The 24,699-nt window shown below is 46.6% G+C and overlaps 1 protein-coding gene across 1 annotated transcript; it reads right to left on the bottom strand.

Moving 5' to 3' along the window:
- Positions 1-1,071: 1,071 nt before the first annotated feature.
- Positions 1,072-8,869, bottom strand: LOC138284442 (interferon-induced transmembrane protein 5-like). The gene is made up of 2 exons (XM_069223206.1): positions 8,418-8,869; positions 1,072-2,535 (listed from the first exon to the last, which is right to left on the bottom strand). The coding sequence occupies exons 1-2, from the start codon at positions 8,601-8,603 to the stop codon at positions 2,317-2,319; spliced, it is 405 nt and encodes a 134-aa protein (XP_069079307.1). The 5' UTR covers positions 8,604-8,869; the 3' UTR covers positions 1,072-2,316.
- Positions 8,870-24,699: the final 15,830 nt, after the last annotated feature.

Below are 24,699 nucleotides of genomic sequence, written 5' to 3'. Positions count from 1 at the left end.
CCCAAAGGGCCTGATTATGAGTGGATCGGTTAATTCCGACCCATGCCTAAACCCCTATTTACACTTGGGTTGGTTTTATGAGTTTAAGGTTATTTAACGTATTCAATAATCATCAGGTGTGTTAAATTACTCTAACGTCGTTAAATTTCGGTAGGTCATACCTGTCGAAATTTAACAAGGGAAATATGTACATTATTTACGTACAGTGTGAATGTTGTGAGTTAATCACCTAAATCCACGTTATTCCCCACAAAATCCTAATAGGCGCTATATATTGCACCCTATAAATAACGTACCTGCATGGTTCGATTATTTATCAGGTGTGCTAAATAGCACTTAAACTCGTAATTAGGGCCTAAATGGAAAAATATGCAGGGAATATAGGTCCTCTATTTAATAGTACTTCCCTTTCATAGGAATAAAACCCTACAGAAATGTGCTATGAACCCCTTCAGCCTAAAGTGCCTTTATTCGTACCCCTTCAGGTAGTAGGCATTCAGGACAGGTTCCCACCTATAGTATCCCAGCTACTCCCTACCATATCCTTATGTGTGTGTAATGTAAGGAAAGCTCTATAAAACTTAAATGTTATCTTCATTGTAGCCAGCGTAGATTCAAGGGAAATTATGCCCTGCTTATGGTTCTTCGACCAAAAATGTCTTAGTAAGATGGAGTTTCTTCTGCCAGCGTGGTGAACAGGTTACTTTTTCCTCACCAGAGGTTGCCACAGCTACTGCTTAGACATGAGCCCCAGGTCTGCACTAGGACTGAATTTGGTGATACGCCCTCAGTTTGCTAGTGCAGACAGATGTCCTCAGGCTGTGTGTAGATATTTCCTCTGTGTTAGTTTTAGGGACATTTGGTCATATATGGCTTGCAGCAGAAGGCAAATCTGAGGTCTCTTCCCACTTCCATGTCGAGTGCGCATATTTTAGTTTCTCAATGCAACACTGCCTGGTGGCTCTGGGACAAGACTTCTACTGCACTGTACACATGGCTGCCCGATTTCACTGGCTTCAAACAAACATAATTCCTAATGATTCACGATAGACACACCTTCACACCAGGAGCTGTATTTAAATGATTCTTTATTTGGTCATTTATTAACTGTACAATGTTATAACCACATTAATCACTAACAGCTTCATTACAGATCACTATGGATCTCAAAGCGTCAGTCTGAATCTTCACCGTCCAGTACAGATCTGCTGCAATCACAAGAAAACTCTGAAGAGACAGAACTTTCAAAGTTCTTTAAACAGAGAACACCCTTCAACAACACAATATCTTAGGATCTGTGGTGCTCCCAGAGCTATCCCGGTCCATACTCGTGTCTTGACCTTCAGATTCCCATCTCTGCACAAAATGGAGGATCTGCCCCAGCCTGTGAATGAGAAAACCAGGCGACATTTCCCAGAATGGGTAGGGCTTGCAGGCATCAAAACAGAAGAGCTACTGTTAGACAGAATCTCTGGAGTACCTGGTGAGCTCATCGTTTCTGCCATCACAGTGATCTTTGGTATTCACCAAAATGGCAGTCATCACAGAAGATTTCCTTCTGGGGAGGGGACGGGAAGCACATATATGGAATGCAAAATATTAAATAGAAGGTAAATAAAACAAGGAGCAAGAGAAACATAGAGGATGAAGAAGGGGGTAAAATAGAATACTTGCTGATGAAGGCCAGCCCAGAGAATAGGAATGACTAGGATGAGAGAAGAGTAGGAAAGAAGAGGCAGCTTAAGAATCCTTTTCTGTGTCCACGTATAGGGAACACCGTCCTTTGCCGCACTATAAATGTCCTCAGGAGATGTGGTTACTCTGCAGATGTTGAGTAATTTGGTGAGTGACGTGTCCAAGGATAAACGTGCCTCATAGGAGAGAAACAGTTTAATGGAAAGGCAAAGATTCCCAAAGTGATCATGGGATGTGTATTCTCTTGTCAGTTCCTAGCACCAGATCTATTGCAAGCTACTCAGGAGAAGCCAACTATGACTTCAGCTGTTATCATTAGTCTGACTGAGGAGTGATGACAAGTATGACGTGAGGGCAACCCCATTGACCTTGATCTTCTTGAGGTGTGATATAGATGTGAAGCAATTGTCCTTTCTTGGCGCTGGTCTGCCTTGTGATGTCACACGCATATGGGATAGTCTCCTGTGACTTGGGCCGCCTTGGACGTGGCACAGAAAGAAGCTGTTTGGTTTGTGTATCCTTTATTTGGTGGTCCCACTGAGTCTTAGACAAGTTTCCTGAGTTTGGTCCACATGGTTACCTGGGCTCTTCCTGTCCATGGGATCTTGCCTGTTAAGATTCTCACTTTCTGTCTTCATCGGCGACATAATGGTGGAGGCTGAAGAGGTTGAGGGACCCTTTGGCAAGGTTGGACAGGTGAATGACGCCAGTAACGACCAGTGTGATGAGCAGTACAGGAACCACCACATTCCATACTGTGGCAAGGATATTGTAACAGCGAGCCTTGGAGCCAAAGCGACGAGCAGCATCCACATCACCAGCAACTTTCTGGTCACGGGCCTGGAATTCAAATGGAAAAGTTTGTATGAAACTTAATATGCAAGCACATCTGCAAAGTCAGCATGATTACCAAGGTCATCTAGACTGTACCTGATCAGCCTGCCAAAATATACTCAGCCCCTGTAGACTAAGAGCCCAACCCATCAGCAGAAGAATCAGCCTATACAGACTGTGAGGCCAAACCACCAGCATGAATTCAGTACATACAGTCTGTGAAACCAAATCACCAGCAAGAGTCAAACCATACACGCTATGAGATCAAACCACCAGCAAGAGCTCAACCTATACAGACTACAATAACAAACCACCAGCAAGTACTGGGACCAAGCAGACTATGAGAGCAAACCACCAGCATGGACTGGGTCAAAGCAAACTATGAGACAAAACCCCCAACAAGGCCAGGGCCTACGCAGCCTGGAACAGGCCTATCTGCTAGAACCAAAGCAAAACAGACTATAGCAGCCCAAACCTATAACATAGATTTGGGCAGTAAATGCCGAAACTAACATACCTATTTACATACTTGGCAGTCGCTTATATCAACCGTAGCATATCTGTTTCACTTCTGACCTTGCTTCCCTTTATCTATAACCCTCTTGCAGATTCACTGTTGATCCTTCTTTTTATCTCGTACTCTTTAGGCTGCTTATTTTGATTTCTCTCGGTACCCCGGAGTTCATGCAAGGAACGAGTACGCTGACCGCGCTCACGGGGTGTAGGCAGCAGAGCGCGCCATGCTACAGTGGTGAACAATCCTCAGCTCACAAGCTGCTGACCGGATGCTCGGGTGCGGTTTAAATTCGCTGTGCAGTCGCCAGACGTGGAAATAGGAGGATAGACACCAATTAGATGATTTTACCTAAACCTCATTTTAATAAGCGTTAACGTGTATGATTCTTTCCACAGTAAATGCAATAGTAGTTAGGTCCTATGTTTACCAGAGTCACTATTTAGACTGTCTATCTTATTATATTATATGTTACGTATTTGTTAATTAAACCTTTAAAATATTTTTAGCCATTTATAACTACATGCTGTCATGGCAGACTACAAATATAATGTCCGTCTAATTTCCGAAACAGCAGCTTGGAACTCAAATGAGAATTAACATAACCACTGAGGTTTAAGCATATAATTAGTTCAGTTCCTGCAGCCTGCGGACTTGACAAGCTGTAATTTAACAGCTCTTTACAAGGCCTGCATTCCTCCACAGGTGCCTCTCTGGGCCGCCATCTCTACTGAGTGCTGATTTGAGTTATTTGACACGGGAACCGGCGGTTTTTCTTGCAGACCACCGCTGACACGGAAGGGGACAGATATGGTCTTACAAACCACCCAAATGTGTGCCTTAGTCTTGTAAAGACTTCAGACTTGCAAATGCTAATGCTGCTTTTTTTGTTTTCTCGAATAAAATCACCCGTATTGCTTTTCTGGATAAGACGTGGGTGCCCAAGGTTGGTCCAGGAGGGCCGGGCGGTGTCTGACTTTTAGTATATCCTTAATATGAATAATGTAGACGTCTCTTGGTTGTCCCGAATACCTGACAGCACACACACACCCCCTTCCCAGTTTAAATTGGTCTCACTTGGCCTACTAAACAAACCTAGATTAGAACTGTGTTACCCTCTGAACCCATTGCTCTTTAATCTCTGCCTCTCCCTGTACCACCGGTCGACCTGTTAGCCCCTCACCCCCTAAACATCTGCCATTTTGTTTCTGCCATTCTTTCTCTTTACTTCTGACTCTCCGCCGCTCCCCGGCACCTTTTTAATCGGATCCACATCTCCTTTACCTCTGGGTGCCCTGGTTCCGATAGTAAGCAGCCCCTGTGCTACCGCTCACCCCCAGACCTCCTTCCCATGAAAGTTGCAGTTGGCGGTTCCTACTTGAATCCGTCAGGGCAGATGAGTTTTTAACACGGGACTGCCTAAACTCAGCAGGAAAAAAAGACCGGGCATTTTTTACTGTAAAAATAAAAGTGCCAGCTGAGACCGACGGATACCAGGAGGCACCAGTAAGCGCTTTCAGTCTCAACAGGCGCTGTCGCCATAGCAGTTGGGTGGATCTCCTGAAACCCACGTGACAGTCACTGGATCCAGGGACAGGTATTAGTTGATCAATTAATTGTGATTCCCATTGGCGCTGTACGACCCCAGGGCAACTTCACCGCCTTTCCACTCATCTGCCTATTTTATGGGTCAGCGCATCCTTTCTGCCCCTCTGTGCCTCCTCAATGCCTCTGATAATGCATCCATGCCCGTGTGCTCTCTCTGCCCGCTGTGCATACCCATTGCCACTGATGGCTCTCCCTGCTCCAGTGTCCTTTCACTCCGGTGCCTCCCTGTTTCCCTTGATGCCTCCTTCCTGTACCCCGTGCATCCTTCCACCCCTGTGCCTCCCTGCTGCCCTTGGTGCTTCTTTCCTGCCCCCCTACATCCTTCCACTCCTGTGCCTCCCTGCTGCCCTTGGTGCTTCTTTCCTGTCCCCCCTGCATCCTTCCACTCCTGTGCCTCCCTGCTGCCCCCCCTGCATCCTTCCACTCCTGTGCCTCCCTGCTGCCCTTGATGCCTCCTTCCTGTACCCCGTGCATCCTTCCACCCCTGTGCCTCCCTGCTGCCCTTGGTGCCTCCTTCCTGTACCCCGTGCATCCTTCCACCCCTGTGCCTCCCTGCTGCCCTTGATGCCTCCTTCCTGTACCCCGTGCATCCTTCCACCCCTGTGCCTCCCTGCTGCCCTTGATGCCTCCTTCGTGAACCCGGTGCATCCTTTCACTCCTGTGCCTCCCTGCTGCCCTTGGTGCTTCTTTCCTGTCCCCCCTGCATCCTTTAATTCATGCGCCTCCCTGCTGCCCTTCATGTTTCCTTCCTGTACCCCGTGCATCCTTCCACCCCTGTGCCTCCCTGCTACTCTTGATGTTTCCTTCCTGTACCTCGTACATCCTTAGTTTCACCCCGTACCTCCCTACTGCCCTTGATACCTACTTCCTGAACCAAGTACATCCGTCACTCCTGTGCCTCCCTGCTGCCCTTGATGCCGCTTTCCTTAACCCTGTGTATCCTTCACCCCTATGACTCCCTGCTGCACTTGATGCTTTCTTCCTGTACCCCGTACATCCTTTCATTCCTGCGCCTCCCTGCTGCCTTTGATGCTTCCTTCCTGAGTCTCGTGCATCCTTCATTCTGGGCCTCCCTACTGCCCCCGATACTTCCTTCCTGCACCCCGTGCACCCTTTCACCCCCGTGGCTCCATGCTGCCGTTGATGTCTCTTTCCTGTGTCCTGCATCTTTTCATTCCTGGGCCTCCCTGCTGCCCTTGAAGCTTCCTTCCTGTACCCCGTGCATCCTTTAGGTCCTGCGCTTCCCTGTTGCCCTTAATGTTTCTTTCCTGTACACCCTGCATCTCCTCATTCCTGTGCCTGCCTCCCTGCTTCCCTTGATGCCTCCTTCCTGTACTCCTGCATCTTTTCATTCCTGCACCTCCCTGCTGCCCTCGAGCCTCCTTCGTGTACCTCGTGTGTCCTTCACCCCTGTGCCTTTCTGAACCACACGCATCAATTTCACCACGTGCCTCACTTCTGTGCTTGATGAGTCCTTACCCCCGCATCCTTTCACCCCCGTGCCTCCCTGCGCCTTTGATGCCTCCACCCTGCATCCCGCGCCTCTCTAAAGCCCTTGGTTACACCATCCTTGCCCGCGTGCATCCTCGGTCCTATTAACGCCCCCTCCCTGCCTCATGCCTCCTTTCTGTTACCAGGACCCCGTCTCCTCTGTGGTTTGCCTCTGCCGCACGGGCCTCCTCGCTGCGCTGCTGTGCCTTATGTGTGCCCTTGTTGCCTCTTGCCCACATTGCGCCTCCTGTCGGAGTCAAACATCGCGCCAGTCCATGCCCACTATCAGGGGCGTAGCTGAAGGCGGGGTGTTTGGGTGTTACACCCCCTAATAAATGTATTCTCTAATAAATAGTTGGGTACCGGTACTTTCTGCCGGGTATAGAAAGGTGTCTGTCGGATTTCACCTGGGATTTTCACACACAATCGTGTCTCCATTTTGCAGGTTTCAAAACATGTTGGTTATTTTCCAAATATTGAGTTTTAAACCCCCTAGCAAACCCCACTCTTCTCCATTTCCACTACCCTTTAAGCCCCCCTCATCCGTGCGTCTCATATAATTTATTTTAAAATGATATGCCAGCGTGATTGTTGTAAAAACGGAAGTTCGCCCCCCTACAATTTTACAGGCCAAGCTAAACCCCTGTATATCACGTGCCTTGTAACCTGTCACCAGGGCATCCTCTCTACCTCCTCTCGCCCCCTATCCCCTCCCCCCCCCCCCGGGCACTTCACGCCACCGCCTTCTTTTTTCCTCTTTCCCCCTGGGATTACCCTCCCATGTTCATTGAGCCATCTATTTGGCATTTCCTAGCTATACGTTTTCCCTGCCTTAAGGCTTCTGTGTTATCATCAGGCCCACAACCCCGTCTCTCTGCGCCTCGTCTGCACTCCTCTGGGCCCGTATGCCAGCCCAGGCCCGCCCTCGGCTTTCTCAGCCTGTCCTGCCACCACATGGTTCCTCAGTGCCCCCTCAACGACACTCTCCGTCCTCTGAGCCCCGGCCTGCTACATGCCCCGCTGATGCCTTTCCCTGATACCTTCTCAATGCTCCACTGAGCCCCCACTCTTACCGGAGTGTTCTATGTAGGGTGACCAGAATTTTAAAGCCAAAATCGGGACATTCAACAAAAATAGAAGGCCTACAATTTTACTTCAACCAAGCGCACAGAGAGACAGCGCTCATCAGCATAGAATTACAACAGAGCCACTAAGAACATCAATAAAATGCAAATTTTGAAGCCAGTAAAATGCCCGTTAATTAATTTCGTATAACAGATGCTACCTCTCCCTCCTTCAGAAAACACAAAAAGGCTCCTCTCACCGTTTTTAGTCGACCCTCTAAAAAAAAAAGGACAGGAGCTACATTTCCCGGAATCTGCCGGGACAGCTGGTGAAAACAACGGGACTGTCCCGGCAAATCCGGGATGCCTGCTCACCCTAGTTCTATGACAAGGTATCAGCTAAATGCACTGTACCTGTTTTCTGCCCTTTTTTGGGGGGTGGGGGGGAGCCGGCTCACTCCATGCCATCACAGACACGTTTCCCAGTCATGAGTTTTTATGACCCAACCTGATGCACTGTGGGTACTGTAATTTTGTTTCCTTCCACTAGACTACACACGCACACCTGAAAGTAATGATTTGTAGCTGAACAGCTCAGGACAAAGTGACGAGAGGTGTGACCCTCTCTCCCCGTCTGCCTGGCCATTCTGGTCTATGTCTCATTTCTGCACAGTCAGTCCCTCTGCTGCATGTGTGCCCTCTGCCCCATACCTTCTCTCTGCTACATGCCTCCCCTCAACCTCTGCGCGCTGTTCGACCCTCCTCTGACGGTGCCTCTTTTCAGCCGTGCGTCTGTCTGTCCTGCCGCACCTCTGCCTCCGGCCTCTCGCCCCGTGCCTTCTCAGAGCCCCTTGACTAGTTTCTGCCACGTTGTCCGTGCCACTCTCGTCTGCTCTGCCCCGTGCCCCATTTTTGCCGTGCGCCTCCTCTCTGCTCTGCGCAGTGTATGCCCTGTACCTTGTGTCGCTTTCTGCTCTGTGCCTCCTCCTATTAATTTGCCTGTTTTCCCATCCTCTGTCCCTGTCTGGCACTCCTCCCCTGTGCCAGCCTTCTGCCAAGGCCTTCTATCTGACCCTTGCCCTATGGCATCTCAATGCCCAGGTGTACAGCGCATCCTGCCTCCCTTCTGCCGCGTACCTAACCCCTGGTGGGTGCCCCTTCCCTGCCCCGCGCCTCCCCTCTCGCCATCGGGGCTCACCGCGCAGCCTCACCTTGACAGAGTAGACTAGCGCCATGAAGCCCAGGCAGCACAGGTTCATGTAGACGGTGTTGAAGACGGACCAGATCATGTGGTCCCGAGGCACCTTGGGGGTCCCGATGGTGATCACCGTGGGGCCAGGTGACTCTTTGTTGGGGGTCGGGGCCAGGAAGTCCTCACGGGGGTACGAAGTGTCCATGGCGGGCACGAGGAGAATTGGGGCCAGGGGCAACCACGGCGACTTACGGATATGAGGGGCGGGATTGGGTTGGTACCACTCCGGGGAGGAGGGAGGGAAATCGGGTAACGATACAGGATAGGAGTGGGCCACAAGCGAGGGGTACGGGGGCAGTGCCTCCGGGTACGGGGACAAGCTGGAGCGGGGCGTCCGTGGTGTGCAGGGCACTGGCGGGTAGAGGGGCACGGACGGGCACCAGCAGTGGAGCGCAGAGGGCAGTGACAGCCTTTCAGGGCCCAGAGAACTGGGCCAGCTCCTCTTATAGTTCCCTCCCTCTCTATATTAGACGCTGTAATTGCCGCTTTGGCTGGCGTGGTTTACCCCAGAATGCGATGCCAGCCCTGGCGCAAACACCCTCTGGGCCCGCCCAGCCCACCAAAGCATCTGATGCAGTGTGCCCCCCCCCTCCTTACCACACGCCGTGTGAAGCCCTGTCTGCTGCTCTTCCCTCTCACTTGCCCCAGCCCTCTTTCTCCTTCTTACCTGCCTTCCTTCTACCGCTCTCACGATTCAAAAATGCGTTTTAAATTCCAATCCATGTGCAAATGGATGTTTGCACTGTGGATCAGAGTTATGCACTAATTACCGCATTCTGCAATTTTCTCCTTTCTCCTCACACACTTCACAAGAAAAAACTCGGGGAAATGTAACAGGATAAAATGCTAAGGCGTGCATGCATTAATCAGTTGGGCAAACACTGAATCCAAGTTTAAGGCTTCATTCTGAGGTGGGGAACTCAGCTGACGTTAATTATGGAACCTGTTAAATACCACACGTTAGGGTAGGGGTCATTACAATATGCACTAATAATCACCTGAATTGTACATAACTTACAACCATGGCCTTAGTTTTTTAATTTAGTAATTTTGTTTTTAGCATGATGATATTTCTACATTGACATAGTTTACAATATATTATTCTGAGTTTGTTGGGTCACTAAGCCCACATGGTTTGCCCATATTTCTACCTGTTGTAATCTCACAGCCTCCAATAATCCTCCACCGCTGTCTTTGGCCTAACAATATAGTTAAATATCATAAAAAGAGGAGTGGTATGTGTGTGTCTGCGTGTGACTGAACCTGTCAAACGGCCTGCCTACTATACCCTGGTACTCTATGCGTAGGCGGATACTTAGAACCTGATGACAGTAGTCAGATCTGCCAGGAGGAGAAGCCCATGACCTCTGCCACTGTGACAGACAACCTCCTTATTTAGAGATCTTCACCTGCCTGGCTAGGATTTCTGTGCTAGGAGGGAAGCCCCTTCAGAGCAGTGCAAGTTTGCTGAGTGGGCTCCACTTATGAAGAAATCACTCAGCAAATTTAGTTGTATTGAGAAAATAAAATCTAGAAGTGGGAGTTTGTTTCACAATACAAAAAAGGTGGTCTGAAAGGCAAATAGGTTTCTCCTTGATTGTGGAGGCCATTCTACATATTTTCCGTGCCTGTATTTCCCATGCCATGGGTCCGTTATGCTTATTTGCATTTCTTGCATTCTCTCTTTGGAATGGACTCCAGGTCGACTTGAGCAAAATAGAGGACTATTCTGTGTTTAGGAAGCCTCTTAAAATTCATATTTTTTCATGATTACCTTCATGTCCCTTCTGCTGTTAGTTCAGTGCCAAGTTGCTTCAGGTAGTTTGTTGCACTTTATAAGTAACAACTCAACTCATTTCTTGCATGTATAGGTTTTCAGGATATTTATTGGGCACCCACAGGCACTGGGCTGGTGGCAATTTGAGAAGAAATCTATCAGAAATGGTGAGGTGTGACTCTTATGCTTTGTTGATGCATCACTGTCACCAGAGGAATGGCCCAGGTGTCTGCCAGCTGACCTTTGGGTAGACTGTGATAGCTCAGCTATGTGGGCATTGAATATATAATTTATGTCTAACCAGAAGCATTCTACTGCCACATAAAGCAAATGGCTCTATTATCAAGTTCTCATAGTGTATTGTGAGATGGATGTAGAATTTGCTTTAATGTTTGCCTTGTGTGTTTTCTTTCTGTGATGGTGTCAATGCAGAGGCAGTTCACCAGCGCTCCCCTTGTGTAGGAATGTTTTTGTATCCTGCCTCTTCAAAGACGTGCACTGCTTGTTACTGAATTACAATGACACACTGGTAACAATGTTGTCTGCATTGTGTCTATCTTTTGCCTCATTTAAGGTTGTCCCCTTGTTAGTGCAGGCCAGGCTAATTGCTAAAAGTGCTACACACATTTAGGAACAACAATTATAGTGAATATGGTAATTTTTCTAAAAGTAATTTTGGAGAAATATGTAACAAATGTTGCATTTTATAATACACATTGCCCCTGTCGGAGTTAAAAGTAACATTGATATTTTAGTGGATTTGAGCTTGGTGTTTTGGAGCTTGATAAACCTCTTGTAGCCTTTATGCCATAGAACACCTTTCACTGCAACAATATTTAGGAGAACTACATTTTGTGCCAGCCCTTTAGGCCTTATGGCTTATGGATGGTGCTCAGTCATCACACCTGACAATTGCAGCTAACAATTATTTCATTCTGAATTAGGATAGTGCCTATTCGTGGCACAGTAATTAGGAGACAGCTCTATTGCCAACCGATTGGAACCCACTTATTCAGTCTCAGGAGGAATAGAAGGTTCATTAGGATCCACGTACACATCCAGAAATCAGGTGTGTTAACCCACTAAGCTCAATATTCCAAGACCTGTAAGTGTGTGCATCCTCACACATGCATATGTTGCAACGTCCCGGGGAGCAGGCTGAAAGTGTACCTTTGGTCAACAATCAGGCAGTAGCATCTTTCTGAAGATATAAATAAAAATATTTCATCAGCTCACTGTAATTTTATAGACAGAATTGGCAAGAGTTGTCATTTTGAATTAGCTATTAGAAAACTGTTCCTAAAGTGCATTGTGTTGAAATCTGTAGAAACAGTTTTTTAATTGTCAAATCATTCAATCACCTTTTCAAAGCTTTTCATAGCAGTCTATAAACATTGTCAAATCCACTAAAACAGGTTTGTTGTAACCATATTGGGTTTGAACAGTATATCTAAAATCACTGTATTTTCTTGCATTGACTATAAGGGTAGTTACGCCCCATTGTTTGAAATGTTGGCCCGCCTCCACTCCTTGACCAGTTAGCGCCCCCTGAAGTTCAGGACTAGTTGTTTCCCTGCTGTGTGATGTGGGGGATTTACTCTTTGGTGTCTGGATGTCAGTCTTTGTTATGCAGGTCTCAGTCTCTGGTATGTAGATCTCAATCTCTGGGTGTGGGACTCTGTCTTTGGAATAAGGAGACAGTCTATGCAATCTGTATTTCATTCTCTAGTGTAGTGCGCTTAGTCTCTGATTAGTGGATCGCAATCTCTGGTGGGTGGAAATCAGTCTCTGATGTGTGGATCCCAGTCTTTGGTGTGTGTCTCTCCGTCTCTTGTATGTAAAGCGCACTCTGTGGTGTTTGGATCTTTGTTCCTGGTTTGTGGATTTCAGTCTCTGATATATGGATCTCATTCTTTGATGTATGCATCTCAGTCGCTGGTGTGCACTCTGTTGTATTTTGTTCTTAGTCTCGGGTATGTTGATCTCATTCTCTGGTGTGTGGATTTTAGCATCTGGTGTGCAAAGCTCCCTCTGTGGTATTTTGTTTCAGTCACTGGTCTATACATCTCAGTCTGTGGTGACTGGTGTCAGTCTCTAATATGCGGATCTCAGTCTATTGTATGTGGATCTTAGTCTCCAGTGTTTGAAGCTCACTCGGATATTTGAGTTTTAGTCCCTTGCATGTGGATTTCATCTCTGGTGTGGTTTCAGTCTCCGGTATGAGGGTATAAGTCTCTTGTGTATAGCTGATCAGTCTTTGGCAACGCAGATCCGATCCTCAGGTATTTCAGTTATACTCTGGTCTGAGGGTCTGACATTTGGGTTACATTTGTGTTGTGTGAACTACATTCTCCGGCCATAGGCTTTGGCATCTGGTTCCCGGTCTCTGTTGTTTTTCATTCTTCGGTGTCTAGTTCTCAGTCTCCTGAGTTTTGTTATTCTTCGGTGTCTGGTTCTCAATGTCTGATATGCATTTTTGCTCTTTCTGTTAAGAGGTTCGCATTCTCTAACACATGGGTCTTAGCCTCCTGTATTTGGGCTTAGTATGGAACACACAGTCTCTGGTATGTGGAGCTCTGACTCGTTTGTTGGGTTCACTCCTTGGTATGGTAATACTGCCCCTACCCCTGGGATCTGGGGTATTAGGTTTTCAGCAGGGACATTGGGCCTTGCAAGTGTACCGGGCGACTTAGTCTAGCAAGAAGAGGGGTGCAAGACGTGGCTTTCATAATGGTGGCTGCCGGGTCTGCAGCTCGAAGGGCAGACTGGTGCTCCATGCCTGTGACATCACAGGACTTCCAGGGCTCCCCAGCGGGTGTCTGTGTTTGACAGGAGCTGTTCCGGAGTCTGGCCATGAATCCAATGTATCAGCGGGATGGCAAGTCGCCACCCAGAATGTTCTCCCCATGTTCCGTTAATATAACTTTTTACATATACACAATGCTTATACAAAACAATCAGGACGCGGAAAGAATTGAGGAAAGAGTTGATAAACGTGCTACATTGGCTCAAACTAACCAGCATTGACAAAGTCAATAGGTCTTACTTTTGAGTTCTTCTGGCTTTGCCTATAATTTTTGCTGCTGCTGTACAGCGTCATTAGAACACAAAGTAATTTTTGCCGATGCTGTGCACCATTGGGGAAAAAGGACTGAAAAATAGTTGTGATCCGACGTGTGCCTGGCACTTGCTCACCATGTGAAGGGCGCTGCATCATTCAGTAGGCACGTGCATGTGTGGTGCTCTATGTGTGCATGCATCACCATGCATGTTTGCCTACTGATTAGTGTGGGCACCATTTTCTTTATTTTGTTCTTTACCTGTGCAAATGACAGACACCACTTGTATTGGTAAATAAAAAAATTCATTCTTACCTGCACAAAAGACCCTTTTTTGGTCTTAGCTAACGGCCCACATGCTCTGTTGCTGCGAGAGGTATTGTATACAGTGAAGGGCTTGGAGTTCACCTATTACCTACCATTTTCTGGCTTAATTGTCATTCTTTTTAACTGCCTCCTGATTGGCTACTATTTACCTCATGTCACTTCCTTTTATTTTTTAAGCGCATGTTCCAAGTACTACATGACTTAATTTGATTAGTGTCCTTCCGCTGTCCTTCCTCTACTTGTGCTGTGATTCAAAGCACTTTTTTCATTCTTCAGTCCATCATTACCACTTCCATGCTACACATTTGGGTTGCTTTTAATTTCCGTCCTACAGGTTTGCATGTTGTTACCTTAAATTGTATAGGAATTTGGTGCTTCATTTAACAGCACAAAATAAATGGCACAATGTTTTAAACCAGTTTGTGACTTTCCTTTACAGTTCAGTGCTTCCTTTTATAGCGCCAAACAAATGACAAGGGATATTAAAGCAGTGCGTGTGACTGCATGTGTTTGTGGTCTGTGCCTCTTTTCTGCACATGCCAAGGATGGGTGTGTTTAAAGTGTACACTGGCCTGAAACCGGACTCCCAAAGTCTTTCCAGACAAGCTGTTCAGTCACATGCTTCAGGCGAGGCTGCCACTAAGCAGCCTAAACATTTTGCGCACTTCTGTGCCTTTTCAAACACAAGGTATGTGGCTTTTTAAAGTGCCTCAATTTTGGGCAGCACTGCAAGTAATCAATTTTTCTTAAAGCCTGTGTCTTCAGTCTTGTATGTCTTAACCTCTTCTCTGTGCATACAAAGTAAGTGTCTGGTTAAAGCGCTTCAGTTATTTGCATCACAGCAACAACACCATTTCGCCTCAAAACCTATGCCTAAATCCTCATTCTCATATGTATTCCACCCTACTACAAGATACTCCACCCTACTCTACCTCACTCAAGTGTATCCTATTCCACTCTACACCACTCCATTCTACCCCAGTGTACCCTACTCTACCAGTCTACCCCAAACTAGCCCACTACACTCCAATCTAACCTCTTCCACTCTACCCCACTCCACTCCATTCCAATCTACTCCACTTCAATGTACTCCAATCTGCCTTACTCTGATCTACCCTAATCTGCCCTATTCACTCCACCTCAATATACCCCACTCCACCAGTGCTTAATTTGAACCAGTGGTTTCTGGGGCTTTGCACCGGGATTCAATTGTCAACACCGATACTTATGACAGTCTGCCACATGGTGGTGCTATCTATCCAGTTTAGAGATGAGCAAAATAACATTTGGTTATTAAGTCAATTTACATTAAACATGGCTAATACCTTCTGCCTAACCCATTCTTATACCTTTGGGGGCATGGGATAGTCTGAGTTGCCACACTTGTAGGAGTGTGATGTTTAGTAATTATGTTGGTACTATCATGGGCATCGCTGGCGGGGGCAATGGGTGGCACAAGCTGTAGTGAGCTCCTGACAAGGGCCCTGGCACTTTATTTTCTCACAAATTAGGCACTGCTAATATCCTTCCCTTTCAAAGCAGTGGGTGGGAAAGGAAAGTTGCATTGTATGCAGACGATCTTATGATTTACACCAGAGATGTGACGGCTTCCCTTCCTACCATTAACCTGCTAATGGAAGATTTTTGTAGAGTGTCGGGTTACTCTGTAAACTCAGAGAAGACAGGGATTATGTGCTGGAATATGGTTTATAATTCCCCGTTAGTTGAGCTAGAGATACGATATCAGGGAGTTCAGCTTACGGACAATTTTAGCGAAGTGGCAAAGGTTAATTTTGATAGAGCTTATTTTGAAACTAAAAAAACTTCTCGAGACATGGGCCGCTCTTCCCCTTTCTTTAATTGGTAGATCTAATATTTTAAAGATGATCATTCTCCCAAAATTCACTTTTCTATTTAATGCTATTCCTTTAGAATTTAAAGCATGTTGGTTTAAAAAACTACAGGGGGATCTATCTACATTTATATGGGCATCTAAAGAGATAAGGATAGCATGGAAAAAGCTATGCAAAAAGAAAGAATGGGGGGATCGCAACACCATTTTCTACAAATACTATCTTGCTTTTCAACTGAAGAATATAAGAACGCTTCTGAGAAAAAGGTCAGAGTATACATCCCTTTGGAAGGCTCTGACTTAACATCTCCCAGACGAGGGTGACAACTTTTTATATAAATTTGGTCATCCAAAATATTTTAAGAAGGTCCAACTCAAAATCCCTAAACAGGCATGTATAATTTGGTTGCAGATTCGCGGTGTCTTAGGGATAGCTTATTATTGTAGTTCGGCACCCATTTGGGATTCACCAGGTACTCCTGAGTGTTTTTTGGATAAGTTAGCAGTTCTGTTGAAAGTCAATGGGATGGTTGAATGGGTGCAAATTATAAAGGACTCTGAGCCGGTATCTTGGTCTACATTTTCAGAACGAGCAGGCGAGACAATTTCTAAGTTTAAGTATTATCAGTTGTCTAGCTGGGTCAAGTCTCTTCAGAAAGGAGAAACTGGGAAGAGTCCTTGGGAGGAGAAACTAAGGCGGAAATCCATTAACAAAGAAGTGGCTTTGTGGTACCATGCGCTGTTGGATGCGACGGAAGAGGATCCGCCTTTTCCGCTGTCGAAGTGGGGGGAGGTTTTTCCAACCCTAGACATTAAGTTATGGGAAACATCATGTTCTAGACTTTGGCTCGCCATCAAATCTGCAGGCGTGAAGAAAAATCATTTGTTCACTTTACATAGGGTATACTGGTCACCGGCAAAGCTGACGGCCATAGGAAAGACTAAAAAGAATTGTCCGCGTTGAGGCGATGTTAGTGCAGATGACCTTCACATGTTTTGGCAGTGCTCGAAGTCGACGAAGTTCTGGGAAGGTATTGAAAAAACTCTTAAGGAAATATTTAGTTTTGAACTGGAGATACGTTCTTCGATGATTATTTTTGGGTTATGTAATCAAGAGCTTCAAGGCAAGAAAGTCACTGTGCAGCAAGAGTACTTGCTGTTTGTACTGATGCATTTGGCCCGATGTGAAATTTGTCACAAATGGGTCTGGCCATTACCTCCCACATTTCAGGAGTGGGAAACATCGGTAAATCGGATATGTAACTTGGAACGGATTGGTCACGCTAGTAGGAGAGATGAGTTTTGGTGGATTTGGGAAAATGGTTGCCAAGCAATGAACCTTATTGGGTTAAGCATTTTTTCTTCTTGATTAACTGAGTCCGATGATTAAAACTCCCTTCTACCCATCAGGTTGGGCTCTGGCATGACCGTTACACGGGCAAATAAAGTTGGCTGGCCATGCAGTGATTGGTTAACGCTTTATGCGGGAAGAGCCGGAGCGTGTCAACAGGTGGTGTGGCCCGCTGATATTGAGGGGTCCACGCCTGGAGATACAAACCTAGGGTCTCACCTGCCGGAGTGAAGTAGCGAGATGAGGACAAAAAAAAAAAGTTAGGCACTGCATGCCACCCTAATTTATCCCACTCCACCCCAATCAACCCCACTACACCCCAGTCAAACTCACTCCACCCCACTCTTCCCCATTCTACCCAAATGACTCATTTACCCATCTCCACTCCAATCAGCTTCAATCCACTCCACCCCAATCTACCCCACTCCACCAACTCCAATCTACCCCACTCCACTCTACCACACTACACTGTACCCCAATCCACCCACTCCACTCCACTCTAATCTACCCCAGTCTACCCTGCTCAACTTCGATTTACATCAATTTACTTCACTGCACTCCAACCTTCCTCACTCCCATCTACTCCCATTCCTTTTCTATCTACCCAAATCTACCAAATTCCACTCCAACGTACCCCAACCTACCCCACTTCATCCCACTCCAATCCAATCTACCCCAATCCGTTCCACCCACTCCAATCTACTCCACTCTAATCTACCCACTCTATTCTACCCCAATCTACCCACTCCAGTTTACTCATATCTGCTACCTCCAATCTACCCCATTCCACCCACTCCACTCCACTCTACTCCACTCCACTCCATGCCACTAATATTAGTCATGCTGAACGAGAGCCACACTGGTGTACAGTGTGGCTAAAACACATTGCCACATTTCTAAAACACATTTGCCAATGCTTGTTAAAAGTGGAGGGGCCTCGCAGCAAATAGAAGGAGCTGGGTCCTCCAATCTTTATTGTTTAATTACCACAAAGGGTAGAGGAGCAATGAAGGAGTCGGTGAAAGAGAAGCAAAAGAGAGCAGGCAGGGGAGGCAACAGGCGTAATGGCTGGGGGAAGGATTTATAAAATTATAAAGAAAGACGAGAAGGAGGAAGCAATGGACAGGGTTTGAGTAACACAGAGCTGGAAAGGTGGGCGGGGAAAAAGTAGCATGTGAAGAAGAGAGCAAATGAGGGTCGAGGGTGAAATATTGAGCGCTCACGGGTGATGGGTGTTGTCGGGGATTTGGGGGAAGGAATCAGCACCGTGGGGAAAGATCCTGAAGACATATAAACTCTTCCGGCGTGACTTAAAAGAACGAAATAAGTTGTTCCCTGTATGTGAGCAATGGAAAGATACAAGCTCGTTAAACAAAGGATGATATAGAGGCTACGCTGCACAGTAGGGACAGACACCACCATCATTTTGAATGCAAATATTGAATAAAAGCAAGCAAATCTGAGTAAAAATAAAGCCAATCAATGTTAACCTGTGGGTGGGATGTAAGTATTTGGGGTGGTCCACAAGAGACTTTCGCCTACCAGTCAACTTGAGCCGGTCTGGTAGGCAAAACATAAAAAAGGCTGTAAGTGGCCCTGAGTGGGATAGCACAAGATGATAGGGCCCGCCCTGAAGAATGTGATCAGGACCCCTGAGACTTCCATATCTCATGAATATTCACAGGCCTCGGGCTGAATTACAGACCACTTGAAGGCTGCAGTGCCGGGACAGCAGGAGTTGCTGTGGCCTGCATTCCACCCCTGCTAGGGTTGTTTTCATGTTTAGAATTAGGTATATATTATATATTAATAATTAATTAAATGTAATGAATAAGAATAATTTGAATTAAACAAAAAATAGTATTGAATAATGCAACAGTAAAACAATTAATCTAAAATTAACTTTTAAAATAATTAAATAGAAAAGTAAAATGTTAATGAATTAGTTGTAAACAGTTAAAAATTAGGTTAATACTAACATAAAGCAATTAATTGGTTTCAAGGTAAAGTAAATTTAAAGAAAAATAATCTGAATGAATGAATGAATCTTTATTGTTCAGTTAATTAAAACTTACAATTGTAAAGGCACTTTTTGCAATCGCAACATAATAAAAGGCCATTCAATCACAAATTAAAATCATAAGACCATCATTGTTCGCCGCTTAAAACCATGCAGATTGAGTAGCATAATTGCTGGATCTGTGTTGAATCATAAAGAAAGTGGTAAGCGCTAAGTGCATATCGTGATAAGAGCGGGAGCAGAGGTGGAGCACTGGAAGAAAGTGTGTAGTGCATACATTAAAACAGGTGAGAAAGTGCTGGTCCAGGGACTACTGTACAGCAGGTCGTAGAATAAGGCTCTAAGAGGGCGGAAGCGCATGGTGCGTGTTTTAATACCAAGAGATAAATGGGGAAGTGCTATTAAACCGTGACGACAAATAGTTGATTGGGTAAAAAAAAAAGTGAAAAAAAGAAGGTAGTGCTGGAGAAGTATGTAGAAAAAGGAAAAGGAAGAATAAAGGAAAGAAACTGAACCACCAGAAGAAAGTACCCCAGACCCTTTAGTGAACAAGATGCAGCAGGAGTGAACAATTATTATGCACCCATACTCTGTTGGCACACACACAAAAAACACAAGTCCTACAAGCTCAAAGTTTTCCGTAGACTTAGGGCCTCATTACAATCACCTTCAATATGGGTGGGGTGAGGCTGCCGTCAAGGCGGGGGCCTCACCCTCGTCACATTATGATGTTTCCCCCTGGCTGACCGGCGAAAACATCAAAATTACAATGTTTCTGCCAGTCAGCCTGATGGAAACAGTGCAGCGGCATTGGCCTCGGCTCCCTTAGGGAGAGGAGGGAGTGCATAATCTGAGGGGCTGGCAGGGGGCCCCTGCACTGCCCACAACATGGTGTTGGGCAGTGCAGAGGCCTCCCTGTGGCCCTCAGCAGTGGCTTTCCGCCAGCCTTTCATGACATTGCAACCACCATGGAAATGCTGGTGGAAAGTGGAGTCGTGATCACCACAGTGGTGTCGAACTAGGCACCGCCGTGGATGACCACGACTCCGACCGCAGTCAACCCATCGAGATCTGTGATCCTGACGGCGGCAGCGGTCTCCTGGCAGTCCAATCGCCAGGATCATAATCTGGCGGTCTGACCGCCAGGAGTGCAGCAGTCAGACCGCCACCACAAGTTTGGCAGTCTCAAGACTGCCAAACTCGTAATTAGGCCCTGATGCTATAAATTATTAGATTGATATATATCTCTACTACACACAATTACTATTGATATACAAAAATATATTTATTATATCTTGTTAAGATTTGGTATATACACCGCCAATACCTGCTTCAATTTAGATATTTTCATATCATATATTATGTATTTCTAGGTTACTACACTATGCCTCAGCAATCAACAGATTCATAATAGGGAACTTGCTGGCTCCCCCCCCATTAAAAATCAACTCACACTCACCATCATATCCCAAACATACTACATCCATACATCACACATACTTCACATTCTGCCACTAAAAACATAAAACAAAAGCACGTCCAACAAAGTCACAGAAAAATGAATAATGCAGCTATAAGCTTCATAGCATATTGTTGATAATCCCACACATCAGCTATTTAGTATACTCGATTTACAAATGGCACTATATTTGATAACTGCACACACAGGATCAAATAACAATGTCCATTATATTCATAGATGGTATAACAGTCAAGAATTATATAGGCTCAAATTATAATGTCCAACCATTTTAATTAGTTGTGATCTTCCAAGACCTTTGACCAGTGCTGACACATGTTTTGGTGAAAGCAGCACGGACTGCGGGCCACCTTCTTCAGAACACAGTCACTTTTGTGCATGTTGAAAAGGGGAAGATGAAGGAATCCAGAACAAGGAACTCCAGGGGGCTGGAGTAATAAATGAATAAATAAAAACTAAAAAATTAACGAAAAATTATCCAAAGAATATTTTGAAAATGGAAAATATTAACATGGAAACAAAAATGCCAACTAATGAACCTACCAGGTAGCCTGAGAGAATGCCAACAATAATAATCACTAGTGTGCTAGATCCACATACCAGTAGAAAACACCAAAAGGGACCAACAGAGGCGAAGAGGACTTCCCAAAAATGTGTATATGTGAGATAACCACAAAAAGTGTCAAGAAGTAAAACCTGCCACCATTTGAAGGTTCACACTAATAATTACAAATAAGCCCATGTATTTTGGCACAGAGATATAAAGAACCAACTTTGTAGATACTCTCGACTTTCCCGATTCTTTAGCTATCATCAGGGCAAAGACTTCACACATAGGATGTGTGGCCCCAGTGTAAGAGAATTCAGCCAAGCATAGGAAAAAAACATACAGACCCTTGGTGCATAGATATCAAACAGGTTAGTGACGGACAATAAGCACTGAAAAAACACAAGAAGGACCTCCTTGTTAGGATCGTACAGGGGACTCGCCCATGAATGTGGCTGTCATAAAAAAGACTGCCAGGGGTCTCCTCATATCTACAACCATACAAAAAACACTGCAGGTATTTAAAGTGTGCAACGGGTGTGAAAGAGCCCCAAAATGCACCCCAACTTCCGATAACAAGATCTGTAGTAGTAGTGTGGGACTACCTCTCCTACCATTGTACCCTCTGGGATGGTCTATCAGAAACGCGTGACCCAGGGTGTCGGCTCCCCAGTGCATCTTCCTAAGCAAAATAATTTATATTGCAAGCACGATACTAAACACGTTACAAGGACAAATCGAAATGCAGCTACCAATAGACCAAGGGAATCAAGAAACACGCAAGGGTTACTAGGAATCATCAGTAAAGTGTTGTGTGCTCCACTTACAGCATGCACGCCACCTGTGTCTACATGTGACTGCTACTCGAGACTACCTCCCATAATGGGGAACTGTCCTAATGCTTGGTTACAGTTGGTCTACCCATACATATGTAATCATATGAAATATGCTACACATGTTGAAGATTTAGGATGGGCTCAGGAGAAACATGATGTAGACTTCCAGATACCTTAGGCAGAGGCTGTAGGAGTAATATGGGTCTAACCCACCACCCTGGTGATTTCCGGGCTGCGTTAAAAAATCTTCATGGCATAACGTGCCATGTCTCCCATATGCCTTCCAACAGGAAGTCTGTTTTTAAATGCAAGCATGGGTTACACCCTGTACACGAACCTAATCACATTGATAGACCACCAAGTCAGGGATAAAAAGATGGTGCAGTGTACTCACCTGACGGTCTACGTGCGGATTCCATAATTCAGTGTCTTGAAATAGTTCTCAATGAGAACTTTTTTGAATTTGATGGAGATGTATACCACCAAAAACAAAAAGAGTCAGTATTGGGGCACCTTGTGCCCCTACTGTGACCAACTCTCTATGGGAGCGTTTGAGAAGAGATACATCTATAATCCTGGTCAGCATCTGCTGCCCTCCCCAGCTCCTCTGGCTGCTGCTGCCTCTGCCTTTGCTGGGACGAACTAAGGGCACCGCTGGCTCGCAAAAGGGTCGCCAAAGGCAAGCCAGTCTGCGCCCGTCTGCACCTGGACCGCACCTAACTCCAGGAACCCTGGATCTCCGTTAAACCACCCCCTGGACTGCCTTCATTATGACTCCGAGGCTTTCCTCTGCCTCAACACCGTACGCCTCAACAACTGCTGCACCATCTCCCCCAAAGACACTCACAGACCTTTCACCTGCAGGAACTGCAACTTCAGGTCCAACCTCAACAAACCAAAGGTACTCTCCGCACACAAAGATACCAACAACCTCCACAATCCTATCAACTGCCTGCTCCTGAACATCCGCTCTCTCCACAAACAGGCCACCGAACTCTGGGACCTGATCGACACTACCCGACTGGACATCCCCTTCCTCACCTAGACCTGGACCAATCCCACCTCGGGTCCAGACATCGCCATCACCATTCCTGATGGTTACATCATCCTAAGGAGGGACTGGCCCTCCCGCCCGGGCGGAGGACTGGCCATCGTACACAAGCCCTCACTACGTGTCAAGGCCATCTAAGAAGAACACTGCACCACCATGGAGCACCTTCACTTCCTGGTCCACTCCAACCACAACTCCTCCATCTGTGGCATCCTGGTGTACAGGCCACCCGGCCCCTGCCCAGCTTTCATAGACATCGTAGACATCCCTACCCCCCAGGCCCTGGCGTCAGTTGGCTACCTCCACCTCGACAAACTGAACTTCCACCTCGAGGACCACACCGACCCAAACACCACCACTCTACTTGACAGCCTCGCCACCCTTGGCCTCAGACTCCTGGTTTCCATACCCACACACATCGCAGGACGCACACTGGAGCCCATCTTCACCTCAAGCAACCGGATCACAATCAAGACCATCTCCACCCCAGACTGGACCGACCACCGCTGCATACACTTCACCCCACAAGAAATGGAACAAAATCACCAATGAGCAACTCACCTGATCACTCGCCGAATCCCTCCCTCCCCCTCTCACGACACCAACACAGCAGCTCGCAATCTCAACGCATGGATCACCAAATGCACCAACACTCTAGCCCCTCTCCGGCTGACATCGGCCCAATGCTACCTAAGAAAGACAGCTGGTTCACCACCGAACTCCAAGAATCAAAGCTTACCTGCAGACTTTTAGAGAAAAAATGGAGGAACAGCCAATCCGTCGAAGACCTAGCCTCATTCAGAGCTGCAACCTCCGACCACCGATGAAAAATCAAGAACGCAAGGAAGGAAGCACTCTGGGAGGGCATCAACTCCTCCGTACACAACTCGAAGGAACTCTTCTCAGTCATCAACGAGTTCACAGATCCCCTTTCCGAAGCCACCAGCATCCCCTCATCACAGGACCTCTGCGACAAACTCGCCGCCTTTTTCCACCACAAGATCCAGGACATCTATGACAGCTTCCTCCTGGAAAATCCTGGCAACTGAACGTGGCTCACCACAGAGGAAACAGTCAACATCATGGACAGCACCCACTTTGGAGCCCCCTCAGGCCCCTGGCCGCACCACTTATACATCAGAGCCAGTGCATCCATTGCCCCCTAGCTTTGTAGCACAATCAGCTGCTCCATCAGCACGGGCACCTCACTGAGGACTAGAAACATGCCAAATATGCCTTCTCCTGAAGAAACCTTCAGCCGACCCATCAAAACTAAAGAATTTCTGGCCCATATCGCTGCTACCGTCCCCGCCAAAGTACTAGAGAAAGTAATCAAGGCACAACTACGGAATTTCATCGAGGCCAACAACTCCCTGGATAGCTCCGGTTCAGCTTCCGCAGCAATCACAGCATGGAGACAGCACTCCTGGCAGCCACCGACGACATCCGATTACCCCTAGACCGCAGACACACCGGAGCACTCATACTCCTTGACCTCTCAGCAGCTTTCGACACGTCTCCAACAGCACTATGCGCACCAGACTTCATGACATAGGAATCCGTGGAAGAGCCCTGGAATGGATCCACTCCTTCCTCTCCCGGAGGATGCAGAGGGTCAGACTCCCACCCTACACTTCCAGACACACAGGAGTCAACTGCAGAGTCCCCCAAGGATCCTCATTGAGTCCCACACTGTTCAACGTATACAAGGCCCCTCTTGCTGCCATCGTCAGAAGCTACGGTATGAACATTGTATCATATGCTGATGACACACAACTCATCATTTCCCGCACTGAAGACCCGGACACGGGCAAAAGGAATGGAAGCCATCACCACCTGGTGATAGAAAGCTGCCTCAAGCTCAACTCCGACAAGACAGAGCTCATCATCTTCGATAATGCCACCTCAGCTTGGAACGACTCCTGGTAGCCCACATCCCTC

The sequence above is a fragment of the Pleurodeles waltl genome, chromosome 3_1 (assembly GCF_031143425.1).
Source record: "Pleurodeles waltl isolate 20211129_DDA chromosome 3_1, aPleWal1.hap1.20221129, whole genome shotgun sequence".
Classification (NCBI taxonomy): Eukaryota; Metazoa; Chordata; class Amphibia; order Caudata; family Salamandridae; genus Pleurodeles; species Pleurodeles waltl.
The sequence above is the reverse complement of the archived record's forward strand: the minus strand, read 5'-3'. Positions and strand labels throughout refer to the sequence as shown.